The sequence below is a fragment of the Solea solea genome, chromosome 18 (genome assembly GCF_958295425.1).
Source record: "Solea solea chromosome 18, fSolSol10.1, whole genome shotgun sequence".
NCBI classification, from domain to species: Eukaryota; Metazoa; Chordata; class Actinopteri; order Pleuronectiformes; family Soleidae; genus Solea; species Solea solea.
Window position 1 is genome coordinate 7983069 of NC_081151.1, and position 11668 is coordinate 7994736.

The following is an 11668-nucleotide window of genomic DNA, read 5'->3' on the forward strand; positions in this document are numbered from 1 at the left end:
TTTTTTTTTTAAAAAGAGTGAAGTAAAATACCTGGCCATAAAGGCTTTTAATGAGTAGATTCCCAATGTTTCCTGTTAGTGTCTGTCCTTGTTTCTTCCAATGTTACTGGGTAAGTGAGTAGTGGAGAAACCTGTACCATAAAACCTCCACAATAATAATCAAAACAATACAAGTCAAATGATATATTAACTTATACAGCCAAAGTCTGGTGGTACTTGAAGGAAAATCAGAAACACTGTTCTACTGTATGTGGAGTGGAGCTGAGGAGTTTTGAGATGAACTGCCATTTTAAGGTATTACTGCCACCTGTTGTCCAGAGGATGAAGTACAACTATATAATGAAAAAAGATGAATAAAGACAAATCAGTCTTTAAACATTCTCATGTGTTTGATAGCACATTTTTTGTTAGTTTATACCCAGGAGGAATTTACACTGTAAGCAAGGCTGTATACGTTTATATGACGATAGTCTTTCTGCAAGAAAACTAACGGAATACATGTATTTTCCATGTAAAGAAATTGTGTCAGCGATGAAACCTGTTGAATGTGAGCTGCAGATGCCAAAGTCAAGACGGGCTCATCCCTCTTGTTCAGGCAGCAAGATTAAAAATGATTATAGGACGGCAAGAAAAACAAACTCCAAATCTGATTCAAACCACTTTCTTTTTTTAATTCAAATCAGATTTCTGCAGATGTCTCTGGCTGTGATTGCTACAAAATAATCAGATTTAATCTGAATTTTTGCCTTTCACGAATGCAAAATGACTTGTAGCTCTATGTGTGTTTGTTTTTATTTATTTATCATGGGACTGAGTTTACTGAGGGAGGTTTTAAGGTCACAATTTGTGACACACGTGAGACATTCAAAGTGCATCAAAAACAATCAAACCAAAGTGCATTTTAAACTATTTACAATATTTCTTTCCACCCTAAATCAATTGTGTCAGTCCTTGGGCAAGTGGCTCAAACAGGGTTCAGATGCAGAGTCTGCTGCCTCCTCTTCCTGCTCCATATTGACGACACACTGCCTCTTTCTTTGCCCCAGTTCGACCACTTCTGCTCCAGGGAGCCCGAACTTTCTCTTGGAAAGAGATCGGAGGTTACACGGGCTGGGAGATCTTTCAGAGGAGCTATCCAGCATCCACGCTGAGCTCCCTCCCACTGGGGTGAGAGGTCCTGGAGTGTGGGGTGTGGAAGATCTTGTCGTGTGCAAGCCTGAGTCGTCAAATTGCAACTCCATCTTCACGATTTGGGCGTGTGCGGTCGAATGACTCCTCTTTTCCACTGCGTGATCTCCACGAGCATTCTGGTCACTGTGGGATGAGGGCACAGTGTCGATCTCACAGACCCACAGCTCAGAGTCACTCCCACACTTCATCTGCACATCGAGAGGATGTTGCTGCTCTGTTACAGGATCTCTTTTCATCATCGCTTCTCTGAGGGCAGCAGACGCCGGTTGGTGGAGGATGAATCTCCTGCTGCGGCTCGAAAATCGACATCCTCCCGCTCGTCCCTGCTGCCTCCATCTCCTGGAGACACCGTCTGCGTCTGACTCATCTGAATCCTCAGAGCTCCCGTCGTACGGGTCCAAAAACTGGAATATTGCGAGGACACGTTACAGTTATATGCATGAACACATAGAAAGGATGTGATTAGTGAGAGGACGACAGTTACCATAGAAGTGCAGCTATGCCGTGCTGCAGGCCTCAGAGGCAGAGTTCGACGTAGTGTCCCACACTCTGGCGCGCTGCTCACACAGCCCTGTTAAAAGAGGAATTCAGCCATTTTTACAACAAGATAGTCCTTTTATTTTTGCTGTGAGATAATGGGCATGTAGGCCTATAAAATGTATTCATTCAAAATAAGTTAAAAAGCCATAATACCATGGTGCTGGTGTCCGACCATCTGGGACTAGTTTCTGAGTCACTATCGGTGCTGGAGTCCACTTTACACATCTCCTGACAGAAAGCACAGGTCACTACAGTCCAGAGCCATGTGTCCGTGCGAGGCAGAGGTTAAATTCAAGTGATTTAGATCAGTGGTTCTCAAATGGGTGTCTGGGACACCTGGGGGTTTCACAAAAGGTTTCTAAATTATCCTTGAAAATCAATCATGTATACTGTCCTTTTAGTTGCAAGAGAGAGAATACATTAAGTAGGATTTTTAAAGCCTTTTAACTAAATAATTTTACATTCGGATGCATTTCTTTTAGACTCTTTCCTCTTAACATTGACTGACCTGAATGGTGCCATAGATTACTTACTAATCAAATAATTTGGTGGTGAAATCATTCCAATAGATATATATTTTAATCCATTTAGGAGAACAATTGAGAACTTCTGATGTAGATCACGCTCAGCTACAGTGATTTAAGTGAACTGTTCCCACCATGTATTTGAAAGCAAGTTGGTCCACGTTGTTGGGTATTCGTCTGTCACCGTGATCTAAATGAAGAAACACATGTAGTGCAAAAGTAATGCAAATACGTACATTCAAGGGGCAACAAAACTTCAAAAATGTATCACAATGCATTCAATTAAAATATAAAAATCTAATTTTTTTTTTGCGACAAATACTTGTACTTACTTGGGAGTGAGTGTTGTTTTCTCCTACCTGACATGGCATTTAAACGTCGCTGTGTAACTGCCGAAGAAAGCGGAAATATTTAAATAACGTCGTCGTTGTTTCGCAGGCAGAGAAACTCGCAAGTGAATTAACCACCAACAGGAAACCGATAGCTTGAATGTGATAATACACAGGTGAAAGGATGAGCACGACAGACAGACAGCTGACAAGACACGAGTTTGACTCTCTTACCTTTTAACAAAATAACACGTCCGGTGTTTGGGTTCTTCTTTCAAAATAAAAGTCTCAATAATTAGTCGAATAACAGGCCTTTATTTCAGCTTTTTATACTGGTGGAAAGTACTGAAATATTCTAGTCAAGTAAAAGTACCACTATTTTGATAAAATTGTGCTTAAGTGCAAATACAAGTACTGGTATAAAAATGTACTCAATTCAAAGATAATCAATAAAATATACTTAGACAAGGGGACACACATCTCACATGAAGACAAACCTTTACAAATTAAAGTACTGACAAAATAAATATGTAAACATATTTTACTATACTATTATTATTTTACTTTTTTTTACTCAGTAACGGGTGTGATTTAAAACGTAGTGAAGTACAGTTCTTCGAAAAAAAACATACTTCATTAAAAGTAAAATTACAAATTTTAAGAATGACTTTAAAAAGTACAAGTACAAACCTACTCAATTACAGTAAATGTAATTAATTACTTTCCACCTCTGACTAATAGTGCATTTAAATACATTTTTGTTGCAGTACTCATTTATAATCACCCCAATACAATACATACACATTTAATCCATTGCGTTGAATCGTAAGACACAAGATATTATACAGAGGAAATGTTAATGTTCCTCTACCTGAACTTTTCTAAATGTGAATACCACCTGAATACTTAATATCAATATTATTTTATTGTTTTGTTTTTTTAAAGTTTAAAGCTGGGACAGCTGAAGTTTTACTGCCTTCTTCTCCTGCCCCAGTTCCCCGCTAAACCGTTGGGGGGAACGGGAGAGCAGGAATGTTCGCTCCGCGGCTCGCTCGCTACTCTCCGTGCGTAAGATCCGGCCTGGGGGAAAGGGATGAATGTTAAATTCAAAGATGGCGGCGGAGGGAGGAGGGAAGGAGATGAACGAAATTAAAACTCAGTTCACCACTCGGGAAGGCGTCTACAAACTCCTCACTCACTCCGAATACAGCCGTCCTAACCGGGTGCCTTTCAACTCACAAGGCTCCAACCCCGTCAAGGTCTCCTTCGTGAACGTCAACGATCAGTCGGGCAACGGCGACAGGATCTGTTTCAATGTGGGCCGTGAGCTCTACTTCTACATCTACAAAGGCGTTCGAAAGGTAGCGTGCTAACGCAGCTAATGTCAACGGACACTTGCGATGCGACATGTTAAATTACGCCACAGTAGTTTCATCTGTTGTTGCACTTGGAGGTTTGAGTTGTCGGCTTTTGAAAAACTCCAGCAGGTGCTTGACTTTCAAATTAGCTGGCAGCTAGTTAGCTTGATGCTATGATGTAGCTAGGCTACCATTTAGCTTGCTATCGATACTGGCTAACGTTAGCTAGTGAGCAACTACACCGAGAGCCAGGGGCTAAATTCCGCTCACAACCCGTCACACTGTCGTTCTGTGTGTAGAATGGTGGGTTTTCATCACGATGGGTTACGATTGTTAAAATGAAGTTAATGTTTTCATGTGGTTTAAGTTGTCAGGGCTGAATTTGATGCTGTAATGGTGCTTATTGACAGTTATACGTTGCCACCCCTCACACCTGTCGACGCCCTTTGACTGACAGGTCAAAGGACCGACTCAAGTGTGCCGATTGAGTCGGCGGGCAGACCTTTCGTCCAGCAGGCTAACTGCTGCCGTCATCCTTTACTGTAGTGATACTCCTGTCGTAGTTTGGCGACGTGTTTGGATACTGACTTGATCAAGTCACAGCTGATTGTTTATTGGAAATGGTCACAAGGAATAAGCGTCATTGAGGGCTCCCTATACTTTCGTAGAGGGATGTAACAATATCAAAATCTCGCGATATGTTAAAACCGTGGAAAAAAGTCTAGGTGCAATATTTATTGCAAGTTTTTTTGTGATTAATTTCGGTTTCCGTGACTTATTTCACACTTGTGGAGCATAGTGTGTTTATATAACTCTTAATCCTACTTTCATCACTCCATTAGCTGTAGATCTTTGTTCATGTATCACTTTATTTATAGTCTTTTGGCTTAGCTGGAATTTCTTTCCATGCATCTTCTCTGATCTTTATGGGGTGATTTGCAGAGTGGCCTCGCATATAACCATGGTTCAAATTATGGGGGAGCTTGGCTTCCCTGTATAGTACACAAGCTCCCCTGAAAGTCTACATTGAGACATGGAGGGGGAGCTCTGAAAGATAGTCCATTTTTGTGTCACAGGCTGATGATATTCCTGAAATGAATAGCCTAAGAATAGTAAAACATAATAGGTGTTTATTCACTTGTCACATACAATTTGTCTAATGTTTCTGCTAATAAACCTTATATTGTCTCCGCTGTTACCACACATGCTTTAGCTTTTGGTGCTGCACTAAAATCAAAAAATGAATGTTATGTTCCCTCTTGAAATTCTCTCCACCGAGTTGGCACAGCACAGAACGGAAAATAACCTAGTGCATATTACTCACATCTCCCGATGTGTAAGTTCAGCACAGTCTGGCAGTGTCTGCTTATTTTTTTGTTTGTCCATTACCTTTTTCTTGGTACTGACACAGGGTATGCTTACTCACATCGATTTAAAAGCTGCTGAAGCATCCACAATCTATGAATCTTGAATCTTGAATCTAAAACTCTTGGTCTCTCTCCTTCATCCGTACTGTCACCACTAACAATAGTGGCTGCCATTTTCCCTGTACTAGATCTGTAGAGGCAGCAAGCTGAGTGCAATGAATGATGGACAAGCACAGAACAATGGTCTCTGTAGATCTCACCCGCTTCTGCTCTGCTCCACTGCCGATGAGCCAAAAATACAATTTTATGCCTGGAAGACTGATAGTTTAATATCACTACAGGCCCACAATCGTATTAATACGAAACAGAAAGTAGGAAAGAGTTGGAACCATACACCTCACGATACAATTGTATACAATGTGTTAGTGGTATTGTATAGTGTGTCCTATTATGGCACATGCTATATATTTTTTTAAATCACAAAGAAGCTCTCTTTATTCTTCCACTACAAACACAGTTTTTGCTAAGCTGGGTGACAATCATAGGTTGACTGGAAGCAGCTGATTCAGAGACATGTGCTTGTCATGTGTAATCTAATTTCAGTGTAAAACAGCAATAGACTCACTGGCGGTAATCCTGAACTAACATAAATAGGATGGTCTTGTCTAGTCTTGTTAGTCCTGACAATTTATGTTGAATAGAAAATGAATTGTATCAGTATCGCATCCTATTCAAAAATACATTATCTTACAGTTTCAGTACAGCTGACAATTGGATTTCTCTGAATTTATTCTGCCAGAGCAAGAACATGATCAGTTTAGTTAAGGTTAGTTATTTATGTTTTTGCTTGTGTATAATTTCAAACAACTCACTGTCACACCATTTCAGGGGAAACCACTGAATCATCATCTTAACACTCAAAAGATTTTTTCCATTCTACCAGTGGTGCTAGCTGTTAATTATAAACAAGTTGTCATACTGGTATAATGTTCAAGTTATCCTTTTTTTTTCATTTTAAAAACAAGTTGTACATCGTATTCTATGATACCTAGCATCCACCCATCGATAGAGGGAAAAAAGTAAACCACTATACCTGAGTTTGTTCATATAGCTGTTGTAATGGAAATTGAATGTTAGATGTAAAAAAACAACAACTTCCAAATCAATTAAATTAAGACACATTATCAGTTTTTAGGATAAACTACACATGTTATGATCGGTTTAACCCACAGTCAGCCCTTGTCATGTAACCTAGTGTATCACCTAGTTTTTGGTATTAGAAGATTATGACACTTGCCTCAACCTCATGTGTTTGTTATCCTTTTTCTTGTCAGGCCGCTGACCTGAGCAAGCCTATAGACAAGCGCATCTACAAGGGAACACAGCCCACCTGTCATGACTTCAACCACCTCACAGCAACAGCAGAGAGCGTGTCCCTGCTGGTGGGTTTCTCAGCGGGACAGGTACAGCTCATTGACCCAATCAAGAAGGAGACGAGCAAGCTCTTCAATGAGGAGGTAGGTGTTGATAAAGAAGTGGTTGATCAGAAGAGTTTTGTGTTCAGCATTTTTCACCGATTGGTGGTTGAGGTCAGTAGAAGTCTGATTGTTGCAGAAATAGGACATTTGCATTTTTTGTTTTAGGTCTTTGAGTGTAAGTGGATTAATTTTGCCAAGTGGCCTAAAACACGAGCACAGCACTGACGGTGAAATTGTTAGTATTTTCTGATGACACTGTACTGACGTTGCTTTCCTTTCTCCCTCCTCTCTCTCTCCCTCGCTGTCTTCTTCTAAAACTTCAACTTTCACTCTCTCCTGACAGAGACTGATAGACAAGTCCAGGGTAACATGCGTGAAATGGGTGCCAGACTCCGAGAGCCTGTTTCTGGTATCTCATGCCAGTGGGAATATGTACCTGTACAACGTGGAGCATACCTGTGGCACCACAGCACCACACTACCAGCTGCTCAAACAGGGAGAGAACTATTCTGTGCACACTTGTAAGAGTAAATCCACGCGGAACCCTCTCCTCAAATGGACAGTAGGTGAGGGTGCTCTGAACGAGTTTGCCTTCTCTCCAGATGGGAAATTCTTAGCCTGCGTTAGCCAAGATGGCTTCCTACGGGTCTTCAACTTTGATGCTGTTGAGCTTCATGGCACCATGAAGAGCTACTTTGGTGGCTTGTTGTGTGTTTGCTGGAGCCCTGATGGGAAGTACATAGTTGCTGGTGGAGAGGACGATCTTGTGACTGTGTGGTCATTCTTGGACTGTAGAGTCATTGCCCGAGGTCATGGGCACAAGTCTTGGGTGAGTGTAGTGGCATTTGATCATTACACCACCAGCGTGGAAGAGAGTGACCCAATGGAGTTCAGTGGCAGCGATGAGGACTTCCAGGATCAGATGCTTCATTTTGGAAGAGACCGGGCCAACAGTACTCAATCGCGACTTTCCAAGCGCAACTCCACGGACAGCCGGCCTGTTAGTGTGACTTACCGGTTTGGCTCAGTGGGTCAGGACACTCAGCTGTGCTTATGGGACCTCACTGAGGACATCCTTTTCCCTCATCTTCCACTCTCACGGACACGGACACATACGAACGTGATGAATGCTACCAGCCCCCCTGCGGGTGCTACAATAATCACTAACACCTCTAGTAATGCTACTAACGGAAATAACAGTGGTGCCAATACTCCTGGCATTAACTCTCTCTCCACTTCATTACCACGCTCCAACAGCCTACCCCATTCTGCTGCCACCACAGCGACGGCAAACAATACCAACAAGGCCAGCAGCGGTGGAGGAATCGGCAGTGGAATTATGGACAGTGCCATCGCCACAGGTGTGAGTAAGTTTGCCACACTGTCACTCCACGACAGAAAAGAGCGCCACCACGAGAAGGACCACAAACGGAACCACAGCATGGGCCACATCAGCAGTAAGAGCAGCGACAAGCTCAACCTGCTGACAAAAACCAAAACAGACCCTGCAAAGACTCTGGGTACTCTGCTGTGCCCGCGCATGGAGGACGTGCCCCTACTCGAGCCCCTCATCTGTAAAAAGATAGCACACGAGAGACTGACTGTACTCATATTTTTAGAGGACTGTTTAGTGACTGCTTGTCAGGAGGGATTTATTTGCACATGGGCAAGGCCAGGCAAAGTGGTAAGTTCTTTTTAATGTAGGAAAATGTGGGGGAATAAGAAGTGATAACCCTGTTTATCGATCTAAACCGTCCCAAAATCAAGTGACAGGCTTTAACATCAATCTCTGAAAGCTTAAACTGTGGAGATTTGGAGTATTTTTAGCTTTTTATAGTTGAAATGTAAATCTCTGCCCCGCAGTCGAACGACATATCAGTCATAATGTTTATTGCTTTCTAGTCAAAGCAAATATAATGATATAATGATGTTAACCTTCAAATATAACTAATGTTACAACGAAATTAGAGTCTGGTTATTTAATATATTGTGATAAGGAAAAAAACTTCCTGTTGAGACATGTGAGTGAAAATGTTAATCCATATGAAGTTTTTTCATTGGTCCATCACAGTCATTCCACAATGCAAAGCAGCGTAGCCAAGGAGCCATTTGCATACACGCTCATGTTTCAGCTTTAATGCAAGTGATCGCTTTGTCCAAAGAATCTCTGCAGTTTCTCACATGCTTTCAGCTGAATATGTCTATTCCCCTCTGTATACTGTGTGCTTATGTCTGTGTGTTGAGAGATTTTGCACGAATAAGGCGTATAATTGTCCACATATTGGAACAATGGGTTAGTCCTTGACTGTTAATCAGTCAGATATCCACAGAGGCTTAGGGGCATTCAGCAAAGGAAGTGGAAAAATTAGAACCCGAACAATACCAGGATACCAAGTTGCAGTTTTTTTTGGGTCAAATTATACAATTAACTGCAGCTAATGGTTATTTTCGATGTTGATTAATCGTTACGTGTTTGTTCCATAAAGCGTTTTGACAAACCACAATTATTCCGTTTTAAGAAAAACAAAACAGTCTAACAGATTACTCGATTGTAAGATAGTTGGAAGTTAATTTAGTTGTTGATTAATCATGGATTAATTGCTTCATCATTGCAGCCCGTGAAATAATGAAGTTAGTGTGCCCTTGAAAATGACCTCACAATGTCCGATTACTAATTAAAAGAGCCTTTTTGGAAGAGAAGTAAAGGTCCGGTACATGAGAAGTGCCTTGATCGAGCAAACCTCTCAGAGGCCGCATTAGTCTCGCACTGTACACTCGGCACCCACTCTGACTGCTGTGCACAGCCTTTTAATCAAGTGCAAGGGAGCGGGATGAGGAAAGACGAGGCTGGAAGGCAGAGTATTTAATGAGCTATTTGTTGCTTCATTTATTTATTTAATTTTTTTGCTACTGTGTGTGTGTGTGCGTGTGTGTGTGAACTTTCCCAATGCAAATCTCCTTGTTTTCCTTTTTTCAGGGTTTATTGTCATCCCAAAACCAAGCCAGCTCTCCCAGTGGAACAGTAGTATAGCCTCAATATTTCTGCTGCTAAAGAACCCTGCAACCCAGAGTCTGATGCTGCTCTTCACCCTGCAAGCATTGCAAGTTTTTCCCTTTTTTTCTTTCACACCCTTCCCTTCCTCCTTTCCTTTCCCCCCTTTTTCGGTTGTCTTTCGTTACTCGCTCACTTGACTCAGAAGAATGAAGTAAGGAAAAAAAGTGGTGCGTTTGTTTGTGGACTGTTGGTGCGCTCTGTACTGTTGTTCTATGGAGTTTTAACACATTTTAGATTTCTTTCTTTTTTTTGTTTTTAAACAATTCTGTTCATGTCAGATCTCATCAGACTGTTTTCCCATTTGGAATTAAGGCTTGGCTTTGTTAGATGCAAACCAGACAATTGTGGCTTGAGATAAAAGGGATAGTTCATTTAATATTCATTATCTCTTCCTCTCCCATGTTAGGCTTGTGATGTGGCCCATTTGTGGCTCAGGGTTATGGTGTGTTTCAACCAGCTCGGCTCGACTTAGCACGGTTAAGTTGCGTTTCCACTGGCATAGTACCTGGTACGGGTACTTTTTTGCCTGCTCTGACGGCGTTACGCACAGTATCGCCTCAGCTCGCTTGGAACCTCGCCAGACTGCCGGCCACTGATTGGTCAGAGTGCCGTCACAGGAAGAGACGTCCGACACAAGAATCGTGCCGAAATGTAGGTCAGTTAAAAAGATTTAACAATCCTAAAAACGTGGATTAATCTCACAACAATTACCAGGGAAATGTTTTAAAATCTCAATATTTAACATAGGAGGGTGGTGTATTTAGAGACAGCACTGCTGATCACGACCGGCGAGCGGTCACTGCCGGAGCATTTCAGTCCAGTGAATGTTTGGATGGAGTCTGTGCGCCGCTCATGGAGGAAGTACTGAACAAGTAGTTTTAATTAACTGATTCTAATGATTGAGTTACACTGAAAACAACTGCTTTACAAGTCACTTTGTGTGTGTGTGTCGCGTTTGAAACAAAGTCACGGCAGTTTCATGCAGTGATGACTCCGCCCACGATGAGTAGGTATTATTTTGTAGTGGAAAACCAACCTAGACCGTGCTGTGCCGAGGCGAGCTGGGACCATAGGTGGAAAAGGGGCTTAACTGACTAAAATGTGGATTTTGAGTGAACTATCTTTTTTTGCGACCAAGCACATGAGCATCTGAGAATGTTTGCATCCATCCACTTTCACCCTCCGATCTGTCGTCTCTTGAGTAGAATCTCCCCGTCGATGACTTTGCACTGATTTAGTTATTAGTTATGTTGTTGTTTGTTTGTTTTTTTTATAACTAATGGAACAAAAAATAGGATTGAGGACTGCCTTGTTGCACTGGGCTTTAACATCCTCAGTTTTGAAATCTCAATCTATAAAGCTTGATGCTGCAATCATAGTCTTTTTAAAGAGGAAAAAAAAAATCGTTTGCACTTAAATTAGTTTATTAGAAGAAAATGGCTTTACATTTTTGGGTGTGCTCAGAACTCACAGATGGCTAATACAGTAGGTGAAGAAAGTGATTTAAAAAAAAAAAATTAAAACCTTTATCTATTGAGCATTTATTTTAATATTTCAGATTCAAATCTGCTCTGTATCATATTGTGTATATTGTAATTAATTGATCTGATGGGGGCCTACGCAAACTACCATTATTCCAGTGGAAGTTTTGTCACTGATAGTTATATTTCTAAAGCCTAAAATATACATATAAATAATATTAAAATAATCTTGAATACACTGTTTACTGTTCTTTTTTCCTCCCCCCCCCACCCACATTTACTGTATTTACATAACGCTGTGATGCTGCTGATATGAAAGTTTTTTACACTTGCATGTGTTGGACA

At 41.3% G+C, this 11668-nt stretch overlaps 2 protein-coding genes across 8 annotated transcripts; one reads left to right on the plus strand and one right to left on the minus strand.

The window, feature by feature from the left end:
- Window positions 1–660: 660 nt before the first annotated feature.
- Window positions 661–3590, minus strand: LOC131445102 (uncharacterized). 7 transcript variants are annotated; one of them, XM_058615947.1, is made up of 6 exons: window positions 2819–3590; window positions 2588–2644; window positions 2390–2445; window positions 1885–1956; window positions 1676–1762; window positions 661–1595 (listed from the first exon to the last, which is right to left on the minus strand). In XM_058615947.1, the coding sequence occupies exons 2-6, from the start codon at window positions 2619–2621 to the stop codon at window positions 945–947; spliced, it is 900 nt and encodes a 299-aa protein (XP_058471930.1). In that variant the 5' UTR covers window positions 2622–2644; window positions 2819–3590; the 3' UTR covers window positions 661–944. The 7 variants fall into 7 exon arrangements, with proteins under 7 accessions (XP_058471930.1, XP_058471929.1, XP_058471932.1 ...); XM_058615946.1 differs by having other exon boundaries at window positions 1885–1959; XM_058615949.1 differs by having other exon boundaries at window positions 2615–3590.
- A 5-nt stretch (window positions 3591–3595) lies between these two features.
- On the plus strand, window positions 3596–11559 carry wdr20a (WD repeat domain 20a). The gene is made up of 4 exons (XM_058615936.1): window positions 3596–3945; window positions 6644–6826; window positions 7131–8471; window positions 9765–11559. Exons 1-4 carry the CDS (start codon window positions 3682–3684, stop codon window positions 9816–9818), a joined length of 1842 nt encoding a protein of 613 aa, XP_058471919.1. The 5' UTR covers window positions 3596–3681; the 3' UTR covers window positions 9819–11559.
- Window positions 11560–11668: the final 109 nt, after the last annotated feature.

Bases quoted from the DNA above. Each gene is read 5' to 3' on its own strand.
- LOC131445102 (XM_058615943.1), bottom strand. From the start codon at position 2,533: ATGCATTGTGATACATTTTTGAAGTTTTGTTGCCCCTTGAATGTACGT. The intron at 1,763-1,884 runs GTATTATGGCTT...CTCTTTTAACAG, and splicing joins GGTCGGACACCAGCACCATG to GGCTGTGTGAGCAGCGCGCC. The intron at 1,596-1,675 runs GTAACTGTCGTC...GCAATATTCCAG, and splicing joins GGCATAGCTGCACTTCTATG to TTTTTGGACCCGTACGACGG.
- wdr20a (XM_058615936.1), top strand. From the start codon at position 3,682: ATGTTAAATTCAAAGATGGCGGCGGAGGGAGGAGGGAAGGAGATGAAC. The intron at 3,946-6,643 runs GTAGCGTGCTAA...TTTTCTTGTCAG, and splicing joins TCTACAAAGGCGTTCGAAAG to GCCGCTGACCTGAGCAAGCC. The intron at 8,472-9,764 runs GTAAGTTCTTTT...TCCTTTTTTCAG, and splicing joins GGGCAAGGCCAGGCAAAGTG to GGTTTATTGTCATCCCAAAA.